Source organism: Mya arenaria, chromosome 13 (genome assembly GCF_026914265.1).
Source record: "Mya arenaria isolate MELC-2E11 chromosome 13, ASM2691426v1".
Lineage (NCBI taxonomy): Eukaryota > Metazoa > Mollusca > Bivalvia > Myida > Myidae > Mya > Mya arenaria.
In genome coordinates this window covers 42,023,148-42,045,954 of record NC_069134.1, presented here as the reverse complement: position 1 = coordinate 42,045,954, position 22,807 = coordinate 42,023,148, and the positions used below count along the sequence as shown (strand labels likewise).

The 22,807-nt window shown below is 33.8% G+C and overlaps 1 protein-coding gene across 4 annotated transcripts; it reads left to right on the top strand.

Annotated features, from left to right (window-relative positions):
* The first annotated feature begins 1,117 nt into the window (after positions 1-1,117).
* On the top strand, positions 1,118-16,086 carry LOC128213509 (uncharacterized). Of its 4 annotated transcripts, none has more exons than XM_052919272.1 (8): positions 1,118-1,356; positions 9,456-9,604; positions 10,017-10,118; positions 10,361-10,480; positions 10,674-10,843; positions 11,178-11,322; positions 12,143-12,289; positions 12,755-16,086. In XM_052919272.1, the coding sequence occupies exons 1-8, from the start codon at positions 1,307-1,309 to the stop codon at positions 12,835-12,837; spliced, it is 966 nt and encodes a 321-aa protein (XP_052775232.1). In that variant the 5' UTR covers positions 1,118-1,306; the 3' UTR covers positions 12,838-16,086. The 4 variants fall into 4 exon arrangements, with proteins under 4 accessions (XP_052775232.1, XP_052775234.1, XP_052775235.1 ...); XM_052919274.1 differs by having other exon boundaries at positions 1,119-1,319; XM_052919275.1 differs by lacking the exon at positions 1,118-1,356 and adding an exon at positions 5,469-5,774 and having other exon boundaries at positions 9,403-9,604.
* Positions 16,087-22,807: the final 6,721 nt, after the last annotated feature.

Here is a 22,807-nt window from a genome sequence, read left to right as displayed (position 1 = left end):
AGAAATGAATATAGTTGGTATCGAAATGTGTCATAACCTGAAAACATTGCAATGTGACACAGGAAACAGCTGTTTAAACGGGTCAAACCATGCCGTAGCAACCGTAGTCGACAAAACGTTACCACCCACTATATTTATTAAAATAAATAGTAAATGTCTATTTTGATTATTCGAAAAGCGAAGCAGATCAAATCACTCTTTGCGATTTTTTTAGTATACTCACATCTACGGTTTGTTTACATCTTCGTTCGATCCTTCCCCATTTTGAAGAGTAATTACGTACGAAAGCGTTAATAAAACGGTCGCAGAAATCTTCGTATGCAACTTCGTACGAAGTGATCGCTTGCTTAACATGCATTGATAAAAAATAGTCATGCATGACGAAAGTTGGCTCTTGAAATAGCCAAACTGTCAATAGTTGATAACAACGACACGATTTTGAAACCAGGCAGCTCTCCCTGTATATTTTTCTGCACATACACCAGAGGCACCGTCCCTCAGCACTTTCAGTGCTTTGATATTGTTTTATTGTAGCTAAACAACTGTATTTTGTAGTGGCCAAGCTATTTAATGGGACTAGACACCAAATGATACCATTGCAAGAAAAAAAAAGATTGTCAAAAATTACAAAAAAATATATAATATTATCGTTATGTACAACGCATATAACCTTACTTACTGGTGTATCACATCGCATACGACACATGTATCTTTCGCAGTTTTTGCACTTGTTTTTTTTTTCAATACTAAACTTACTGGGTTTGTCCACCACGTAAATCCTAAAAAAATTCTAAATAGGGTCGGTGAATGTACTGATCACGGGACCAGCACTATACACACTATAATTTGGAAAACCAGTTTGCGCTATGTTTTAATCATGTATAATTATGTATTATCGGCCTCATGCTAGCTCGTATTGATACTTCTGGGCTTGTTCAGAGGAAATACTGTATTTGCCGATTTGAGGACCATCTGGTGGCTAGTTCCTTTAAACCTTTAAACCTAACTTAATATCATTATGTCCTTGTTCAAAAGGTCAGTGTCTGCTTGTCATTTGTTTTTTTGGTAAATGGATCACGAGCAAACTGCGTAGATTGCGCAATACTGGAAAACCAATGGTTTTGATTTCACAATCAGTATAAAATAATCAAAGATATGACTTTATTTGATTGATATTTGAATCAACCATGCGTTTAATGGCATATCTATTTCCAATAAGAAGCTCTAAAGATTATTCCTACGGATATTTTAAATACAACGTGATGATATAAATTTATAGCTTCATAAATTTCAAGTGGAAAGTGAAATGTGCCGACCAGGTGAGGATTTTTCTGCAAGGTGGATACATACGGCTTAGTAAGTTACTTATAGAGAAAACATGAAAAACATTTGGCCTCGAGAATTGGGACTTAGTAAATATCAAAACCCAGCAAATTCAAGGAATTGTTGAGGAATGGTCCTATTTTCATTAACGCTGGACCCTTTACTGAAAATCCGTCCGTTTCCCGCGTTCGTTATAACGTCATTGTTTGTGGTCGTTTAATGCTTTCTTTCTTGTTGCTTACCGCTATAAGTGGAATGTTAACGTAGCAAGCGCTTCCCAGAAGGATGCGGCTTTGTATGACCGATCTTCCCATCCGAATTAATTGAATTTAATTAATAAAACAGGGAAATTTCCATAGGCCTTAAATTTAACTATGATTATCAAACGGCATAAGGATCAAGGACTTAATAAATCCAATCTTATCCTATGCTTTGGTGATCTAATAATAAATAACGAGAGAACCATGTAGGTTGTAAATATCCCTTATCTGCATACAAATTCTGCTTACGAGAATGTTAAGTCTAAAACCACTTAATTACGTTTGAAAACAGCCGTCTGGCCAGAAAAAAACACACTGTCCGTACAGACAGTTTCCAACTTTGAAAAAGTGAACCAGTGATCTGACATCATCCGATTATGATCCAGTCTTTCAAAGAGGCTCAATTACAGTTTTTATGTAGGCAACAATGTTTTTCTAACTTTTGTTTAAATTGAGTTATATTACCTATTCTTATCTACAAACACGAACAAAAAACGAGCAAGTATTCATTTGAACTCAATTTTGTAAGTCCAAGCCAGACGTTAACCATTATGCACTTAAATATCCAAAGTCTTAAACCTAAAATTGACATTCTTGAGGTAGAAGCCCAACCATATGATGTATTGATTTTCACGGAAACATGGTTATCTGATCGAGTTTCTGACTACGATTTAATAATTCCAAATTTCTCCCTACCATTTCGTTGCGATCATGTCGGGAGAATTGGGGGCGGTGTAGCCATATACATAAGACAAGGAATCCATGCTTTGATTTGACAAGACCTGAGCATAAATGATCTAGAAGCTCTATGGCTTGAACTCAAAGTCAATAATCGTAAATTACTTGTTGGTGGTTTGGTGCTATCATTAATTATTGGCTTCTGCTCGAGCAGAGTATATAAATTGTGCAAACATCGTAGCAACCGCTGACTTTAATATAGATGTACAATTGTATGTCTCAAACAAAATATCTCGGCTTATAACGTGATATAACGCTCACCAACTGACCCATTTCAAGATATCATTGTCGTGTTGTTTGTGTTTTAAAATTCGACAAGCCTAAAGTGACCTGTTATAAACAACGTGTTTGGTTATATGATAATGGTAATTATGATGACTACAGAGACAAATTGGCGATGAAGGACTTGAGTTTTATACACTATGATGATTTTGACTATGTTGCCGATGAAATTGCTAAAACCATTTTATCGTGTGCTTCAGATACTGTCCCAAATAAAACAGCAATAATTAGGACACACGATATTCCATGGATTAACAATGATATCAGAAAGCTTATAAGAAAACGTACCAAACTACACAAACATGCAAAACGCCTCAATACCAATGAAGCCTGGGGTAATTTCAAAAAAGCAAGAAATGATGTGACCAAAACTATTCGAAAATCAAAAGCAGACCACAATACAAAATTCGTTAAAAAACTGTTTTGTTCACAATCCTCTCTTGACGATTCACAGAATCCACTTCCTGATATTATTACTGTGACTGGAAGCTCTCTTGAGAACAGTATTATTTCTGAACAGGATGTGATGGATGCTATTAGTTGTATGGATCCTTCAAAGGGTAGTGGCTTAGATCACATAAATCCAAGACTCATTTGTGAGGGAGCATGTGTTCTGGCGGCTCCATTGTCTACTTTTTTCTCCAAACTCATTGATTCCTCCACATTTCCAGCGCCTTGGAAACTTGCAAATGTACTCCTATATTCAAAACTCTGATCCTTCCAAAAGTTTCTCTCCTTACTCCTTAGCTGTCTAGGCAAGCTTATGGAACGCTGTATTCACAAAAAGCTTAACAATTACGTTGTCAGCAACAATCTCATTACTCCATCAGTGGAGGGGATTCTACAGTAAATCAACTTACTTTCCTTTATAAAGAAATATGTCAAGCTCTTGATGAGGGAAAGGAGGTGAGGGTGTGTTTTGTGATATATCTAAGGTTTTTGATCGAGTCTGGTATAGAGGCCTAATTCACAAACTGTCTTCTTTTGGCATCAAAGGGAATCTTCTAAACTGGTTTACATCATATCTTTCCGGTAGTAAACAAAGAGTCGTTGTTTCAAATTCTTCCTCATCTTGGTCAGACGTGCTTGCTTCAGTGCCTCAATGCTCTATTCTCGGTCCTCTTCTTTTTCTCATTTATATGAACCACATCGTTGATGATATTGAAGCTAACGTTCGTTTATTTGCAGATGATACTAGCCTGTACATTGTGTTCGAAACACCTGAAATGGCTCGCACTTTTAACCCTTCCACAACAGAATCAATTATTTTCTCTAGGAAACGTGATATAGGGATTCATCCCGCTTTGTTTATGCAAAATACTCCAAATTCAAAATGTGTTCGTTCTCACAAACATCGTTGTCTCTGACTTTCTGATGATGCTAAATGGAAAGATCATATCACTTCCGTTCTCGACAAAACTTGGAAGAGATTGGGTATCATGCGTTCCCTTAAATTCATGCTTTCTCGTACCTGCCTTGAAAAAAATGTATATCAGCTTAATAAGGCACCTTTTGGAGTATGGGGACGTTGTCTGGGACACATGTAGTGCTAACTTACAGAGTGAACTCGAGGCAATTCAGACCGAAACAGCGAGGATAGTTACCGGTGCCACTAAACTGTGTAACATACAGGGTCTATGGCTGATTTGTAGTGGGACCCCCTTGAAATAAGAAGAAATACACATAGGCTTGTTCTTTTTTATAAGATAAGTAAAGGTATGACACCCGAATACCTATCGTCGTTGATTCCCATCCGTCTCAGGTCAGATATCCACTTAGAAACTCTGAAAACGTTCCCCTACCATTTGTCGCACCCAGTCATATGCATCATTTCTTCCTGCTACAGTCCGAGATTGGAAGTCCCTTCCAGTAGCAACAAGACACTCGGAAACAGTCCAACCTTTTAAAAACAAACTTCAAACACACTCCACAAAACCATCTCATCTTTACCATGTCGGTTCGCGCCGCAACTAAATTATGCATTGTCATCTAAGACTTGGGTGTAGTTCGCTTGACCATGATCTTCACAGAAAAAAATATCATTAACTCCCCTTTATGTACGTGCACCGCAATTGAAGATGCGTCCCATTTCCTCATGATATGCCCTTTATACTCCACCCAGAGACAGCGATGTTTCAATGACCTTCCTTGTGCACCAACTATTCATAATTTACTTTTTGATGACGATCGCTTAACTTTTGAACAAAACAAGGACATATTTCTGTGTGTGCAGAGGTTTATATCAAGTTCAAGGAACTTCGATGTTTGATCGAGTCTGTTCGGATAGTGTTCGGTGTCGGGGGCAGTGTGCATGAGATGATCAACCTACTATATAGCTACATGTGTTAGAAATGATAACAGTATATAAGCAAATATGTATCACACATCTTATTTTAAGCATCTTGATCGGATTTGAATAGTTTACGTTTATTGAACTAAATAACTATAAGGAGAAGAAATTACATAAGTTTTCAGTAACTTGTTTTCAAATCCTTATTATTTGTATTGTTGTTAAAATACATTGTTTATGTAAATTTGAAATTAATACTGATTAAACTAAGCCAGACGTCTGTCGATTTCAATAATGTTACTAACACTTTTCCGCAAACACATCATTTTCTGTAATACTTTTAATAATTGGGCATTTCAACTTGTTTGATCTATGTTCACATTTCATATAAAAATGATGCAATGCTATGACTGCAAGACAAACGTGAAACTGTTCCCAGATTCCCTGGGAATGCGGCTACGGTTTTTTTATTTCTAATTACAAACACTCACCCACGTGTTCCATGTAAAAAAGCAGAAAATATAACCAACATCAGAAATTTCCTTAAATCTAAAAATCAAAGTTTGATTTAGCCGAGAAGCTGGGTATAGAGACAAGACATTATTCTATGAAACCGGTTAATATGGTGCCTTTAAGATAAAAACTACGTTGTGTAAATTGACGTTGTGCGCTTATCTCTAACTATAGCTCAAGATATGCTAGATCAACACAAATGAGAAGTGTGTATGCATGCTCATAATGTATGAAGTATAGCGCTGGTGTTTTGAGGTTGCAATTTATTGTCATTACAAGAACAGTATGGAATACAAATACCACCTTGAAGAATATTTGGAAGCATTTATTTAGATTAAGGAATGGATAACTAAGTTCTTATTAAAGAGGTATGTCTTAATTACCTTATATTCGAGTGTAGTTATGTGAGCTAGACACATTTTGAACATAACTTTCATACAAATATGACAGTTATAAGTAAATGAAGAAATGCATTTCTCACCTGTTAAAAGCACGTTTCGTCTGATTTGCATTAAAAATGCAGCAAAAATAAATATATAACAATCAACGTGGATAGATGATCTAAAAATATTCTTTGCTAAATAGCATGCATAACAGCATGATCATGATAATAACAAGTAATTTGCACCCACATGATGTGTAATATGATCTGAATTACGATACTACATTTAAACCTTGAGTTGTGCATTTGCACTTGCAGCATTCTAAATAGCAAATGTGAAATCCAGATATTTTTTTCAAGAATAAGGTTAATTAGATTGTGACGTTGTGGTGTTGTTCAGTTCAAAGTCAAGGACAACTTCGATTCAGGTGAATAACTGATGTTCTATTGAAATTGGCAATAGTATGGCTGCTGGTGAAATAAGTAATTCTCAACAGCGAGATATTCAACAAGAACTATAATATTATCAATATTAATAAAAACAATATGCTCTTTAATCAATCAGGCTAAGATGACCATCATTCTAATCTAGGAATTAGTCGGATGCATTTTCCATTAAAGTATCAAGTATATCAAAAGAGCGATTTATTTTTTTAACAAGACATGGTAATCATCTTGCGCATACGTTAACCACTCAATGTATTGGTTTTCCTTTTAATTGCAATGTCCCTACAATAAGTAGAAGTCAAGTGGTCTGACAAGACTATTTTTGATGCAAAGCATCACAGATGCCGGGAATGTTTTTGAAACATGACTGAAAGGAAGCAGAAGCAGCTCATTAGCACACCAAGCTATAGGTACATGGATACAAACATTCTTCAGTTATTGAACAAAATCGGATTTCCAGCTCAAGGTCACTACGATCTTGACTTTTGATCAACCGACGGGAAAATAGTAAGGGTGTTGCTCATGTTTTAGGGAACTCTACCAAGCCCGAGGTCTCAAGGCCTAAACGTTTTTTTAGTTATTGACGGGAAAGTTTTTTTTGCTGACATGTCAGAACGACCTTAACCTTTGACTGACCACTGACCTTAAAATTAATTGGGCTTTTCCACTGGTGTTGAACAACCTGCCTACAAAGTTTGAGGTCTTTTTTAACCGATTTTCAGCTTTTATCCACTGACCTCAAAATTAGTGTGGTACATCTACATCATGACCAATCATACTACCAAGTTTGAGGTCTCTGAGTAAAAGCGTTCCTCAGATATTGAATGTGGATCGATTTTGAACTAAAGGTCACCACGACCTTGATCTTGACCCACTGACAGCGAAATAATATCATGGTCACGACCTAATTACCTAGAAAGTTTCAGATCCCTGAGCCTAAGTGTTCTTTATATATTGATCTGAAATCGATTTCAGCTGAAGCTAATTTAAAGGTCACACGACATTCACCTTTTACCAACTGGCATCAAATTGAAAGGCATTATCTACTGGTCATGACCGACCTGCCTACAAATTTTAAAAACCCTGGGCTTAAGCATCCTTCAGATATTGATTTGAAACTTTGGGGACGGACAGACGATCAGATAACTATATGCCACTCTTTAGGGCTGAAACCTCCCAGGTGATAAAATACTTACAATTATAAACTGACGGTTTAATGTTAAAGTTATTTCAGGAGCATATATGAGGAAATAAATTTAAAAAGTTATTATAACAAGTTTAATGGTCATTTATGATTTTAATAAACTTCACATAATTGAATACGCAAAAACCTATAAAAAATACAATGGTCTGAATAAACAAATTGTACTGTATTGAGAAGAATGTAAGAAGTACAACAGAGGCCGCATTGCAGAAGCATCTTAAGTAAACTTAAAATATTTTTGAATGCTTTAAAATATGTATATTTTTTTTCAAAATCATATAAGAACTTATATCTGAATGTAACCACACATATATATATCCAAAAATAACCTTTTCTGACATTAGTCATATCACAGTTTAATCAAAAACGCATATTCGCAAAAACAATCATGCAATACATCCGATAGCATAGTCTAAATTAAGCGCGCATGATGACAAAATACGAAAAATGATTATCACGTGACTTTCTTAATGGATGCAATACAATATTGCTTTATATACTAATAGTGTTCATATTTTGACTAGGAAATAAATCGTTTAAATATTTTAAACAAAGTAATCATAGTAACTTACACTCTTATTTTCATAAATTATTTCAATTGAAAGCTATATGGTATTTATTTAGAGAAAGGGAGATAGTAACTCAATGGCGATGTTAATTGCATAGTTGGGTTAAGAACAATTCCTGCTTTATTTAATTCATACTGTTATATGTCATGAATTGTCATTGAATTTTCAAGTTAACCCATTTTTTTTTAAAAAAATCAGATTATTTTAAATAAGAAAACTATCCTCTGAAACTTTTTTTCTGAGCTTTGATAAATCGGTTCCTTAGGTTCGTAAGTTTCAAAAAACGTAGCCTACGAGTTTGGGTACAAGTTATCAAATACTACTTACCTGTGTCTGAAGGTTTGTGAAAACAGATATAAGATGTAAATTTGTATCATGGTGTTTTTTGTTTCTTTAATCAATCTATACATTTTTTTATCAAATATGTTTAAAGCTTTATTTTACAGTGAACTTGTGAACTTCCTTGTCAAATTCGATGGAAAACCTGGCATGCTTGTCTTTTTTGCCATTTAAAAATGTATATTTTGTGATTTGTGCTTAAGCTAATGAATTTATTCCTAAAATTATTTTGTCATACGAAGCGGATGCGGACACATATATCACTAGACAACAATCACCTGACCTCGTAGGGCTCGGACCCACGATATGTTGGTTGAGAGGTGGACACATGTATCACTTGAACACTATCACTTGACCTCGTAGGGCTCAGAACCACGATGTCTTGGTAGGCCACCTGGCACTTGACCACTATCGTTCTTAAGTGTTTAGTATATTCCAAGAACGCTATATTACAAAGATATAATTCGGCAACATAATTTACAGATTAAAGATTAAATAGGAAATAAAGCTGATTAAGTCCATATCATGCCGTAATAAAACAGTGCTCAAAAGTAGTTGTCTGCTCTAAACATTATCTGCTTGAACTGCAGTTGGAAGAGGATCAAAAACAAGCTATTTTTTATTTTTATTAAGAAAGACCTTATAGTAAGGCTTCTGTTCATCTTTTATTCAGAGGGAGAACCAGTTATCAATCTATTCCATTTATACCGTTTTAGAAAAAGATCTTGTAGTAGGTTTTCTGTTTAAAGGAAAAAACTATTTCTCATTCACTTCGATCATACTGTTATAAAGATATCCCTGTACGTATCCCACTCCGCAAGTTCACACCTACTCTGACCTTAACAATACTTGTGAACGATAATTGTAAACTGATCTTACCAATTAAGTATATTGGATATTAAGGTGTTTTTTTATAATGTATCACTAACAGTTTGTTAATAGTTTTTCAAATTGAATTACTTATATCTTGTCAAATATGTAATAAGTGTTTGCATGACAGAAAAAAGTATCTGCATGACAGTGAAATGTTTAACAACTGTTCTTCTAGTATTCAGATAATGAAGATGAAACATAAATAAAACTAAAATAATAGTTTTTCGTGTTGCAGCATAATGCCTGGGTTGTTACACAGACTTCTTGGCATAGTCGTTGTTGCAATGTATAATGAAACAGGAACTGGCTTGTACGGGGAAGGAAACTTATTGGCGGTCCCTCGGGAGACACGTGCTGTAGATATGTCATTGAACGACGAGATAAGTCAGTGTTTTAACTTGAAATATTTTAGTAGCTAGATGTGTGAATTATTAAATAACATTGGAAACTATATATTTTCAACAAGTGGAAACTATATATTTTCAACAAGAGGAAACTATATATTTTCAACAATATATCTCAATTGCACATATAAGTGTTTACATGTCAAATAAAACAATTATCATGTAAAAACTTATTAAGAACGTCAGATCAAAAGCGTTTCGTTAAATCATTTAGAAGAAAAAGAGAAGCTAAACAATAATAATAATAATAATAATAATAATAATAATAATAATAATAATAATAATAATTAAATGACTAACAACTCAATGCAGTATAAACCTTTATTTTGTATGATTATTTATCAATTGATTTTAAAGTTTTAACGGTGAATAAAATCTTTCATTTTTTTCAGAGTATGTGATCGACCACAAAATGAGTGCCTGTCACGCCCCGAAATGTCAGAAATGTTTTACCATTGCCCCTGATCCAGTTAATCCGACCTCGAATGATAAACGTATTATTTTCGTATTTCTATTAATTAAAATATACTTATTACTGTTAAATCGTAAGTGAGTGTTTAAAACTATGTTTAAAATTTAAGCATTAAACAGCAATGAATGTACTATGAGTCTCTTGTTGTTGTTCTTTTACTTTGGTGATTTGTATTAATTGATCAGTTTTGACGGCTTGCTTGTAGAAAGAAAGTTCAAAGCAAACATTTGAAAATATTCCTATTCTGTTTGTATTCGTTTTCAGCGATGCGGTGTCCGAAAAATAAATCTTGCGTTGAATCTTACTCCTATCGTGATTTGGAATCAAACTATACAAGAGGGCAGAAAATAGAATGCAACGGAATAGTTGGAGTAACTGTTGATTGTAAGTTTTTTTTGTTATTTGATATTGAAGCATTTGATTTTCAAACAATATTTTTTCTTGATATTTAGATTCTTCCTTTTATATCCTACTTATGGAAATAGTTGATATACGCAAACACATGCAATGAAGTATATTCCCATTAGATAATGTATTATGAACCGTGAATCAAAAACTGTGTCTTTAATCTTGCAAGGTTGTCTGTTGAGGGCTGCAATACCAAACGGTTATTGCAAGAACGGTGGTAAACCGGTTTGTGAGGTAAAGGCGGCAACAGCAGAGGGTGGACAAAGATGGAAGAAACCAAAATGTGCTTGCAAGCCTCTCTGGACGGGAACCACGTGTACAACAAGCAGAGAGACAAAGGTAATTTTTCACTGACTATGCCAAGGCGATAGCACATTTTTTATTGCATGTACTATTTGACTTTTTCACATCATGGCTGTTTTATGTGTTTTCCCTGGCTCTTTATGGGTGTTGTCTTTGATGTTTTTTGCCATATGATTACATAGTCAAGTAATGTGGTAATAGGTGTTAAGCTTGGTGGTATAACTAGTATGGCTGACTTAACACACATTTGAAAAATACATAGACTATGTATATAAATATGATATTCATAAATTACTGTAATGAAAGAGGTAGTAGAGTAGATATTAACTCTTATAATAAGTATTTAAAACAATATGTTCTGTTTCTTTAGATACTTTGTAGTTGCTACAGCGGCTACCACGAGTTTAATGGGCAAAGGTCGCTGCCACATTGTCAAGATTTACAAAAGCAAGAGAACTGGACAGTATGTCATATGACGTTAAATGACATGTTTAGCTGCATATGCAATAAAACAGGTATCATTTAATTCGATTTGGCATTGTGGGTCCTAATCTGTATAAATCAATAAAATATAAACAAAACAGGTTGTTTAATGCACTACAGTGCTGCCAATGCGTTATTTTTAACAAAGCTATCAATTTAATACATAAATTACTTAATTGAGTTAGGATATTATGCCATAACAAACATTACATAATCTATATCATTATTTTAACGTATTCAATAGGTAAGCATCATGTTGATGTATGGGACAATACACATACAATAATTTCTGTTTGTGGCTTTGAATAGTAATTAATGTACAGTGCACGCAAGAACTAAATTCTTAATGTCCGGTTTCGTAAAACATAACTACGGATGTTTACAAGCGTAATAGATAAGAATACACCATGTTGGTAAATTTATTTGCATGCACACCCTCTTTCGTCTTAAGTACATTAACGACTGATAACCTTCAAATTTGCTCGAATGGCATCACCAGATGTATTCTGATTTAATCATTTAATAGCCTTCTGACCGCAACGAACGCTATCGTTTCATTTAGACAGTTTTAAGTGATTTAGTGGTTCCCGCATGCCCGCATGTTACTACACAGACATTCGAGCAAGCACATTGAAAATAGTTACTAAATTTGCAAACTATAGAAAATCCCGCAATATGAACTTAATCTAAATTAAAATCAGGTCCTTAACCATAATGAAAATGAATACGATTGCTTATTGATAATTTTGTCATGGTCTTATTTTACCTGCTGGGCTTGTCCTTATAGTTTCCATTGTATTATAATGTATGTATATTCATTTTGCTGCTTTACTGATGCTGTTTTTCCTTCAGAATCAACCAACAGAAATAGTAAAGAAGATGCTTCAAATGCTACTTTAGGTTGTAACGAAGTATATCACGGCATGGTTATGTCTACGGAAGCAAACTTTTCAACTTTGGTACCGGAAGCGGAAATCATGTCATCTCCAATCAATAGTCGTAAGTTGAATTAAGCAATAATTTACTTCAGCAGCCAAGTGCATAATGCTTATTCAATCCTTTGTTTGCCCAAATAAAATGATGATTTCTTGTTAGTCTAAGGTTATCATTTTAAGCATGCGAACTAGTGGTTTCATAAAAATGACAGGCGTTTGATGATTTGCATGTGTTTGGCGTGTATAAACAAATACTTTTTATGTAAATATTCTAATCGATCTGGACAACCCTGCACTAACGTCAGAAGAGTATAAAAACTGTTTCTTGTTTACGCAGTAGCACCCACACAAAATTTATGTCCAAAAGCAAAATGTTTGCATAAATGCTTTAGGACAAGTCCTTCAAATTTAAGTTTCTACGTATTTAATTTTAATATCCCGGTTTACAGGTAATCCATACAACTTAAAAGCTATCGTTAATCGTAAAGGAAGTAAATCTGCATTCATTAAATAGTAGTTTTTATTTCAGTGTCATCTATAATATTGCCAAGCAACCGTATTATGTACTTTTCGACAATTGCTATGGCGACAGTGTATATAAACACAGGATGAATTTAAGTGCTTATAATGATACACAATGAGAGGAATATTTAGTGCATCAGACTGGATCCCAAGAATGGTGCTGATGGATCCTACCGCCAAGGAATAACTTGGGTGTTGTCATTGCAAACAGTGGAATTCTGTATGATCATGCATTTATTCAGCATACGAGAATTCAAGAGAAGTATTGTGAAAAATGGATGCAAATATTCGTGTACAGCATCCAAGGCTTGTGACAAAAGTTAAGAAACATTGTAAATAGTGTAGAGACCATAGTTTCTACAAACGTTCGATGAAACTTAGTCAAAACGTTTGTCTTTTTAACTTGTATGTCAGTAAGAGCATAGACTATGTCAGGTGAAAAACAGACCACAAGATCAAGTATTAGAAAATCAATGTTAACAATCTAGATCCAGCCTTCCTGGAACGTATGCATGATGTGTGTCTTTATGAATTATAGGTCAACCTCAGTAAGGGTCATGTCAGATAGAACAATAGGTACAACTTTTAAAAGAAATGTATCACTAAAGATGAAGATAAACCTTTGGTGAAAGAGGTTCAGTTTTAAAACAGTATTTGACCATTTATTTGAATATATTCATATCGTGTCGATTTGTCGGTCGTGAGTTTAGGACAGTAGTACACACAAGGCGCCGTACAGTTGCATAGCTAATGGACCCTAGAACACAGAACCGCTAGATGTTTTTCAATACAAAACAACTGATTTTACGTACTTTCAACTTCTTCATGAACATACATATGTGATACAGCACTGAAGAGAGTATTGCAGACTATTACGGCCATATTCTCCAGGCAAGGACGTAGAATTCAGCCCAGGAAGACTGCTTAAGGATGTAAAAATATATGATATGGTTTTGTTAAGGAATGTGTTATTGGAATACAGCCACATATAGAGTACTTTGATATAATGCTGATTTAGATATAGCTATGCATGTATAATCATAAAGATGGGTTTCCTGTGTTTCTGCTATTGTTGATGACAAAAATGTTGTATCAATTTCGTTCGTAATTTTGTCATTTCACCTTGCAGGCGAAATACAATTGTAAATACAAAAAAATGTGAGAGATTTAGAAACTTTTTTGTTTATCTTGACTTTTTCACGACCAAGGAAATAAATATTTTATATAGAAACCATAAACACATATATTCATATAAAAGAAAATGATTAAAAGTTTGTTTTTTCTTATTAATCCAGTTGTCATGAACAGTTCAACATTTGCATCTTTTACCAAACACATTAGTTTTCTTTTCAAAGAAGTATTACTGAATATAATTTATGAAATTCGCATTGCAACAATGCATCATACATTATTATTTAGCATGACATTATGCGAATACAACGGCTTTTCATCGTCCTTTTAAAAAGTTAAAACATTCTGACTGGATTGTTGAGAGGAAATAATGGCCATTATAAATGTCACACAGGAATAAGCATGATGACAAACAATTTGTACTCAACAAGGAAGAGAAAATAAACAGGAAGTGCACTTTGTAACACTCAACCTTTGGCATTATGTACGGTTATCATCACGATTAAAGAGATCGGAATAGTTAGACCTCAGCATTTAAGAAGTGTCCTATACGGAGGGCAAATGATTAAACCTTATTGAAGCAGTATTTGTTAAAATATACATATATATATTATATATAGTTATATATATATATATAAAGTTTTGTATTAACCTTCTATATGTTCAATGGTATTTTTTCAAAATTACAACCATCAAAACAATACAAAATGGTGAAGACTATGATGCCTTCATCTGCGCAAGACCTTTTGTCTCTCTGGGTCTGAAACTACACATAAACATATTCTGATATTCATCATAGGCAATACTATTGAAGCAGACCAGAATGAATACATAGCATATTTGTAATTTCAATCTTTGATTTCATACGAGGGTGTAGTAGTTTATAATCTAAATGGGTAAATACAGTAATTGTCTATACATATGGACGTGTTGTGTGATAATGAATTAATTACTTAAGTAAAAGGTAAAAGAAGGAAGATATGAGTGAAGATTTATCCCAGACTAGTTATTAGGCACAAATGGAAGATATCAAAATTAATTAACAGCTTTTTAATTTGATATGTAATTACAATAAAAACGCTTCAAACATTAAAATGATGTCGACCCGACAGGCGTGACTTTACTTTTTATACAAATCTGTTCACAGGCAATAACAATCGAACCAAGAAAGGCAGGGTGTTTAGACAACACATTTCCATTTTTCTGCTTAATGTTCTATATTCATCTATTCATATCTGTTCAACGCGAAAATTATTTAAGATTCTTCGGTTTCTTTTTAAATTCACTTTAATGTTGATTATTATGAACAGATTTATATAAAGTGGTCTTCTAATTTGCAATATTTTTAACCACATAACAGCATACGTCCCATTTTCAAACCCCGTCGCATTAATTATTTTAATATGTCATGTCAAAATATTGATGTCGAGATACCTGATTTCGATTTGCGGTTCTTAAGTAAAATTACTTGGTATTAGTTGTCCGTACACATGCTGACATTTTGAGCAACTGCACCTTCTTGTATGTGTGTGTTTATAGGAAAAATTTGTGAAGACATCAGTTAGCTTATATGAACCTCTATCGAGTCCGGTTCATGGTCAGAAACCGGCATTGGTATTCTTTTGAGAAACATTGAGAACATCCCTTAGTGTGGCTCGAACCCAAGACCTGGCAGTTACTTGAGTGTTACATACAAATAATTAAAAGCTGGTTAAAATTGTTCTTTTAAATGTAATGATTTATAACATTTACATATGTTCTTTGAATTTCTCCTGTCTCATATCTGAGTTCAAAAGAAGAATATGGTCGATACTCTTATACTCATCGAGATCAAAGGTTTAAATTAGGTAAATTATGTAAAGACTTTCTTAAAGTTTAAATGTCCCTTTAATTTCAATATAAGGCAAATAACTTATCAAAGAAGAAATATGCAAAACTACATATTGCTATGTTAATAAACTTTGCTATGTAACATAAAAATATTATACTTATAATGAGTGTTAATACCTTTTTAAATGATTTTTGTATTTTTGTGCGGTAATGATTGCCGTGGTGTAACATCTGTAATTGCTTGTGGTGTCTGGGGTCGTTTGGAATGTTGCCGGACGTTGGTTTAGCCAATATAACTATTGTTTCTCTTGCTCATTTGTAATATACATATCTGTTGTCTTGGGCCGGTGGCCTTAAACAAATAAATATTGAAATTGACTTGAGTTCCCAGTTGGGAAATTCGACCTTTTCCTCTCCTTCAGCAGCTACAACAGACGTCGATTTCAAATGATAAATTCCCAAAGAAATGAATAATAATATATAATAACTGAGTTTTTTTTCCTGGTTTCCCCCCAAAAATGATCTTAAATTACTTTGAAACTCCAGCTAGTGCAAAAATATAATTAATTAAATGGGCACATCTACTGGCCCCAATTTGTCTTAACATATAAAGCATTAAAAGCTAGAGTATCGTTATTCATTTAGCAGTATTTACTTACTTGTTTTTGGACATTCAAGGTCCTTGGTTCTTGTACATTTCTTACATCTGATTAGAACTTTCAAATTGTCAACACACATTTGTTAAACGTTATCCTGTTTAACACGTTTACGTAAAATCATTATAAAGGAAATGGTGGCTTTTTATATTATATGACATTTTTATGTGAAATCCGTTAGCAATATGTGTACACATCAATATTTAAAATGACTTTGATCTTCTCTCTTAAAACAAATTCAGTGTGACCATGATTAATCATCCTTATCGTATATGCATAGCTTTAAAATGGTTGCATGCACATAATAAGATAGAATTATTCATGAATTGATGCCCTTTGGTACCAAGAATTTTAATATTTAAAACACGCGCAAAAATTCTGATATTAAATACATAAATCATAACTATCATTCAACATATGTATTCCATTTATACAACAGTCCTAGTAATCGAGAAATATACAAGAACACAAGGATTGAGAAGGAGCTTTGGCATCATTTACTTTGTCTCGCTAAAGGAAAGATTGGGTTTGCGCAAACATAATTGCCTCACTGATTTATTAGTCAATGGTGAGAGTCTGATCCGAAATTATAAGCTAAATTGAGACGACATATGTAAGTGCAATTACAATTGTCTAAATTACATTTTTTTACTGAAAACTTATGACCAATCTTACAAAAAGTGTTTTATTGCCAACACTCAGAATGCAATCAAAATATAGAAAGAGTCTTTCCAAGTAGCAATGAGTTCCAAATGCCAGGTCGCATCAGTAGTTTTGTAACGGAAACCGGATTAAACTTTCGGTATTTGTCATCTTATGTTGAAACTAGGTTTAATTGGTACTAGTAAATCATCAATTTGGTGTAACCTTATGTAATTTACACTAAAAAGCACCATTTCAAAGTACACTTAAGGAAAGTGGCGCACGACTCAAAGTGCGCCCATAATGCGCAACAACTCTTTCGTCAAACCCTTGATCCACCACTATATAGAATACAAAGCAGAGGCTACAATCATATGCAATATTAAGAAAATATTGCATCAGTTGAAAACACATTAACATTCAGGTCAGACTGGGCTTGTTTCTAACAACCGCCGTAGTTAAGGCTTGGAAATGTTCTAGTGTTATATCAGTCGACAGACTTTAAGCCTACTTGAAATTGATAGAGGCGATTTATCAGATGTGAAACATTACTCAGATCGTCTGCTTGTTCTCACTGTTGAGTTTTATGTATGATTCATACAGCACCAACACTGTAAATTCGTCTCAGCCAATCCAGTGCCAGACTGTTATTTCATCTAAGCTTATCTAGTGCCTGCCAATCAAAAGAAGTTCATTTCAACCTTAGCAGCAGACCATTTTTTGTTTAATTTGTTCAAAATAGTTGTGTTGCTTTATAGTTTTAATCGATAGGTTTATTTTGTATTACTATTACAGCATTTAGTTGGTCCATCAATAAAGGTCTTTACATTTTTTCAATCCGTAGGTTAATTCTGCACTAAAGCATTGATTTAGGCTCTTAGTTGGTTTAGTCTTCACTAAAGAATTAGTTTGGGCCATCAAAAAGGTCTCTTATGTCTTTAATACGTAGGCTAATTCTGCACTCAACAATTGATTTGAGCCTTCAGAAAAGGTCTACAATATACTAGTATAGGTTTACTCACTAAATCACTGACTTTGGCCATTAAAATGTATTGTATCTATACGTTTACTCTGCATAAGAACATTGAATTGGGCCATCAGGAAGGGTCTTTAATCTATATTTTAACATGCACTTAGGCACTGACATTGGTCATCAACAAAGGTATATTATCTGTAGAATTATTCTGCAAAATAACATACATTTGTCCCTTCAGAAAAGTTATTTGTATATAGATATATATATTCTGTATTAAAGCAGTTGTGTTCAATCAATAGGTTTATTCTGCATTTGCACATACAGCAATGAATTAACATCTGTACAAAATATAACAAAAATACAAATATCACATTGTCACACCATATTTTGCATTTTCAATATGTTAAAATCACCGCTCTTGAGATGTTTATGTAGCTGCCTAATACAAAAAACATTGTTAAGAGCAAGCCACAATACCCATTTTCACAATTAGAATTTCTACAATGGTAAGTATTTACTTAGAATCTAGTCCAGTCAGGAAAATTTCCATAACATTTCGTAAACAAAAGAGCAAAAATATAAGGCTTTTCCAATGAATAATTCATCTTATTTAACTTATGCTGACCACATGTATTGAATAAAAGGTTTACACTGAAAACAATCAAAGCTGATTTAGACGTTTTTTAAGAATCAAACAGAGTATCAAAACTATCAATTAAATCTTTCACGATGCGGAATACATGGGAAAATGACGTCCTCTACGTGAACACGAAATAGTGAGGTTTTATCTGCATCTAAACACTCGAAGTTGTCTATGAAATATTTCCAGTACTATCCCATACACTAGAAGAGACCAGTTAGGAGCAATTTTACCAAACATTGGGGAAAAGAAGGACTCTGCACCAGATTTACGTTTCAGGAATGTAGTACTTACCTATGTTCAGATTGTTCTATTTGAGGTTACGATATCCAACGAATACAACAGAATACTCGAGCAACCATGCATGTTGGTGCTTTTCAACTGGTCAGACTCATGAGTACAGCCTTACCAAGAGATGGTATTTTCAAATATAGCGTCAACGGTATAGTCTCTTTGTTTGGAGATCACTTTGGGGATCACCAAAACTTGAAGGTCAAAAGATTCACTAGACTGGGACATTATGTTAAAACTATCTCTTGAGAGCAATGACTCTTCCTTCCAACTAACGGGGCTCTCGAATCGCTATTTCGCCGTTGCAAATAACAAAACAACCACTTTTTAGTTTTTTAATAACCACCGAGCAAACGTCATTTTAGATTCACAGTTTAACAATATAATATCATTGAAGTCAAGCAAGATATAACTACTTTTTCCATGATATTTTTGGAATGTTTTAATCCGTATTTAAAAGGTTCTATATGTAAAATATTTCATGGAAAAAATGCTAAAAATAATAGAAATCAAAATTACTTAGTTGTACCTAAATGGAACCATTTTGTACGAACTAGTTAAAAATACGATTTATCGTTAAAACATTTTGCAAATGTAAGGATTATTATGAAATGGCTGCAAATCCATGGCTCAATTTAATGTTAAACTATAGGGAAAAAGCGAAATGACTCTTAAAATGTTAATTAAAGATAAAACAATAGTAAGCGATCAATCCAGTTAAATGGATTAGGCAATTACCAATATGCCTACAATCAGAAAGAGTTATCGTACACTTTTAGCATATGTCGGTCCCTATGACGGTTGCTGTCCAGTGTGGAGGAGTGATTTGGTAAGAAGTAGAGATGTAAGTCTCGCACGGATTCGTTTTCTTTATGTACGGCACATATATGCTGAGTATTTTTAAAATATATATGTGCGTGGGCAAAGTAAAACTATTTTAGATCCCTCCATGCATGGCAAAGATACAAGATGTACACAGTTACTTTACCTATGTCCATATAAGCACCATTTTCTAATGATTACACTCTAAGTTTGACCTTAACTTTGAAGAAGGGTTGTGGGTGTTGCACGCGACACATTGCCTTAATGCATCAGTCATGACAAAATTAGAGCAGTGACACGGATGCTCGATCTGTGTGCATATTTACAGCATTCTTTCATGATTAAGCTCTTACTTTTTGAAAGTGTTCTGGGTCTTGCACGCGGCACATCGCCTTTATATATCGAGCACCTGTGCTCATTCATATTAAAGTCATTCCTACAGTTGACAGGTCAGAAAAGTTTCCGTCAGTCAGCTTCGGAAGATTATTTTTTCTGTCCAATGTAAAAGTGTGAGTCATGCTGGCACCGACTATTATCTCATCAAGTCTGTCATTGGTTACAAAGTGTCTATGGTTGAATATCGAACAAATATTTATATCAAGGTGGATAAAGCATTTAATAAAGTGTATAAAAATATAGGGGACTGACTTTGAATGGCAAAGCTGAACCATGCTTAATAATGATAAGTCGATACATTATAGATGCACTCCCCAGAAATTATTTCAAGCAAGTTCCCAATGTCTTTACAGAAATTGCAATAGAGAACCACTGATACAAACATTAGCATTTTAGATTGAAAGTGAAAAAATTAAATGAATATGAGGAATCGTTACTAAAATAATTCATAGAATTATTTGGCAAACATTATTTTTTCAAAAGTTTAGGAGCCAGGTTAGGGGTTTTGTCTGGCGGACGAACACCTGGTAAATTTTAAAGCTTGGGCACAGCTTATGCATTCCGTAGTCCAAATAATTGTACGTTGACGGATTTTTTTTAGATTTTTGATATGGCAAATCCTTCACGTGCAAATTATTTAGTATCAAAAGTGGGTAGTTGTTCCGATCAGGATTCCGGGTTAAAGCATATAGCGTCTATAAAATATCATAAAAATAAGAAATACTACCAGATAATGTTATTTTATATAAGTTCCGTACACAAAAAAATAAATATCCAACTTATAATTATGAGTTTGACGGCTTTTCTTCTTTTCATTCTGTCAAAACATAACGATATATACATGAAGGGCAAGGCTTCAGGGCACAGTTTTAAATCGCTCGGAACATTTCGGCCATGGCTGAGTTGTTACGATTGTATAACGAGGTCTATCTCGAAGCTTTGTCGGAGGAGGCCGAGTTATTACGATTGTATGGAGTTGTTCCCCTTCGCATAATTGTTGTCTGTGCCAGTCAACTTTCGTTTTATTGGAAAGGTAAACAACTTGTTTAAATGCATTAAATGCTTGTTTAGTGCAAAATAACATTTCACTTACATGGTAAAATATGAATATAACTCTTTATGATCAATTTCAACCATAAAATACTTCACTTAAAACAATTTCAATATTTTTAAAACACCCCCGTTTTTTTGCACATTCCCGTTTAGACGTTAGGGATTGGAAGAATCCCGTATAACACGTCTATTATTTTAGACTAATGCATTCCGCTGATTAGCGCTAGATGAGTGAACGTAATATAAAGAGTGTACGCATGTTCTCATGAACATCTTGCTAAAACATGAACGAAGCGTGAATCACAAGTGGTCCCCCCGGATGCAAGTGAATACAGGAAATGTGCATGGCACGCCTTCTTTTTTACTCCAAACAACGTTTCAGAAAGCTGGTGCGAATTCAAATACAAGATTCATATTTGTTTCAGTTTGTCTTGAAAGCTGAGTTGAGACAACTGTGTAATGACGACAGCGTACATGATAAAGAACGCAGTATTCAGGTGTTCTGTGCAATCGTTCACGGCATACAGGCTACTAAAAGATATCCGACTTTGTGTTTTAAATACTTAAGCAAAGTGATACACATGCCTTTATGACTTTTTATTTAGCCTCGTAATTGAATTGTTCTTAGAAAATATGTCCATACATCCGGACTATGACAAATCAACTAGTAAAGATATTGGACGAATAAATAATAATACTCACTATGTGCAAAAAAAACAGCATTATAAGTTATAGAAACCTATCAAGCTATACATGAACATGTATAAGGCATTGAACAAAAAGTTCAAAACAGAAAGGGCGATGATAACTACTTATCTTATTGCAAGGCCTGTGAATGGTGACTTCCCGTATGTTAAGTGACAGCGATATATGCATTATTTGCGAAAAATACTGTATGCATACGATAAAATGTTATTTGGACCTCGATTTTATTCAATGGCAGATTCTTTATACCTGAGCAAAACATAAACAGGGTATACCATATTTAACGGGAAGTAAATTAGACTAAGTTAATTTCCTTTTAAGCCAATCCCTTTTATGTCCATGGTTATTTATTTAAGGAACCGTGAGGAAATAACAATTGTTATGATTAGGCCAAAAAAATAAATTGTTTGTTTCGGGTAACCTTCCCAAATATTCTAGGTAGGGTAGGAAGGGATTTTTTTTATTTAAAAAAAAAAATCAAAATCTGTCATAAGTTCAGAGTGTTTTCTTGCACATGGCAGTCTTTTCTACATTACTGTCATTGCCTGACTTTGTTTTATCATATAAACAATAATTCTGATTAAAATCTGCATTTATCCGCCCTTCGTTACTCTCTATTCGCTAACGAATATTTTTTTTGCTCAGAAACGTAAAAAAATAGTTAGGATCGACGCATTTTTATAGGTAGGGTCGGGTTACCCGAAACAGACATATTTTTTTAGGCCTTATAATATATCTTTCAATATTTCAATGCTTCCATAAGTGGCATATTTTACAATTTAAGACAGGTTTCCATATTTGTTTACATAATACTTTTAAAGTGCTTTAATGATTACTGTTCTCTATTCCGTTTCGTGATATTTCATACTAATGGTACACAGTTATAAAAATTTAAGAAGAAAGTTTGATTAAAAAACA

Bases quoted from the DNA above. Each gene is read 5' to 3' on its own strand.
- LOC128213509 (XM_052919272.1), top strand. From the start codon at position 1,307: ATGTGCCGACCAGGTGAGGATTTTTCTGCAAGGTGGATACATACGGCT. The intron at 10,844-11,177 runs GTAATTTTTCAC...CTGTTTCTTTAG, and splicing joins CAACAAGCAGAGAGACAAAG to ATACTTTGTAGTTGCTACAG. The intron at 11,323-12,142 runs GTATCATTTAAT...TTTTTCCTTCAG, and splicing joins CTGCATATGCAATAAAACAG to AATCAACCAACAGAAATAGT.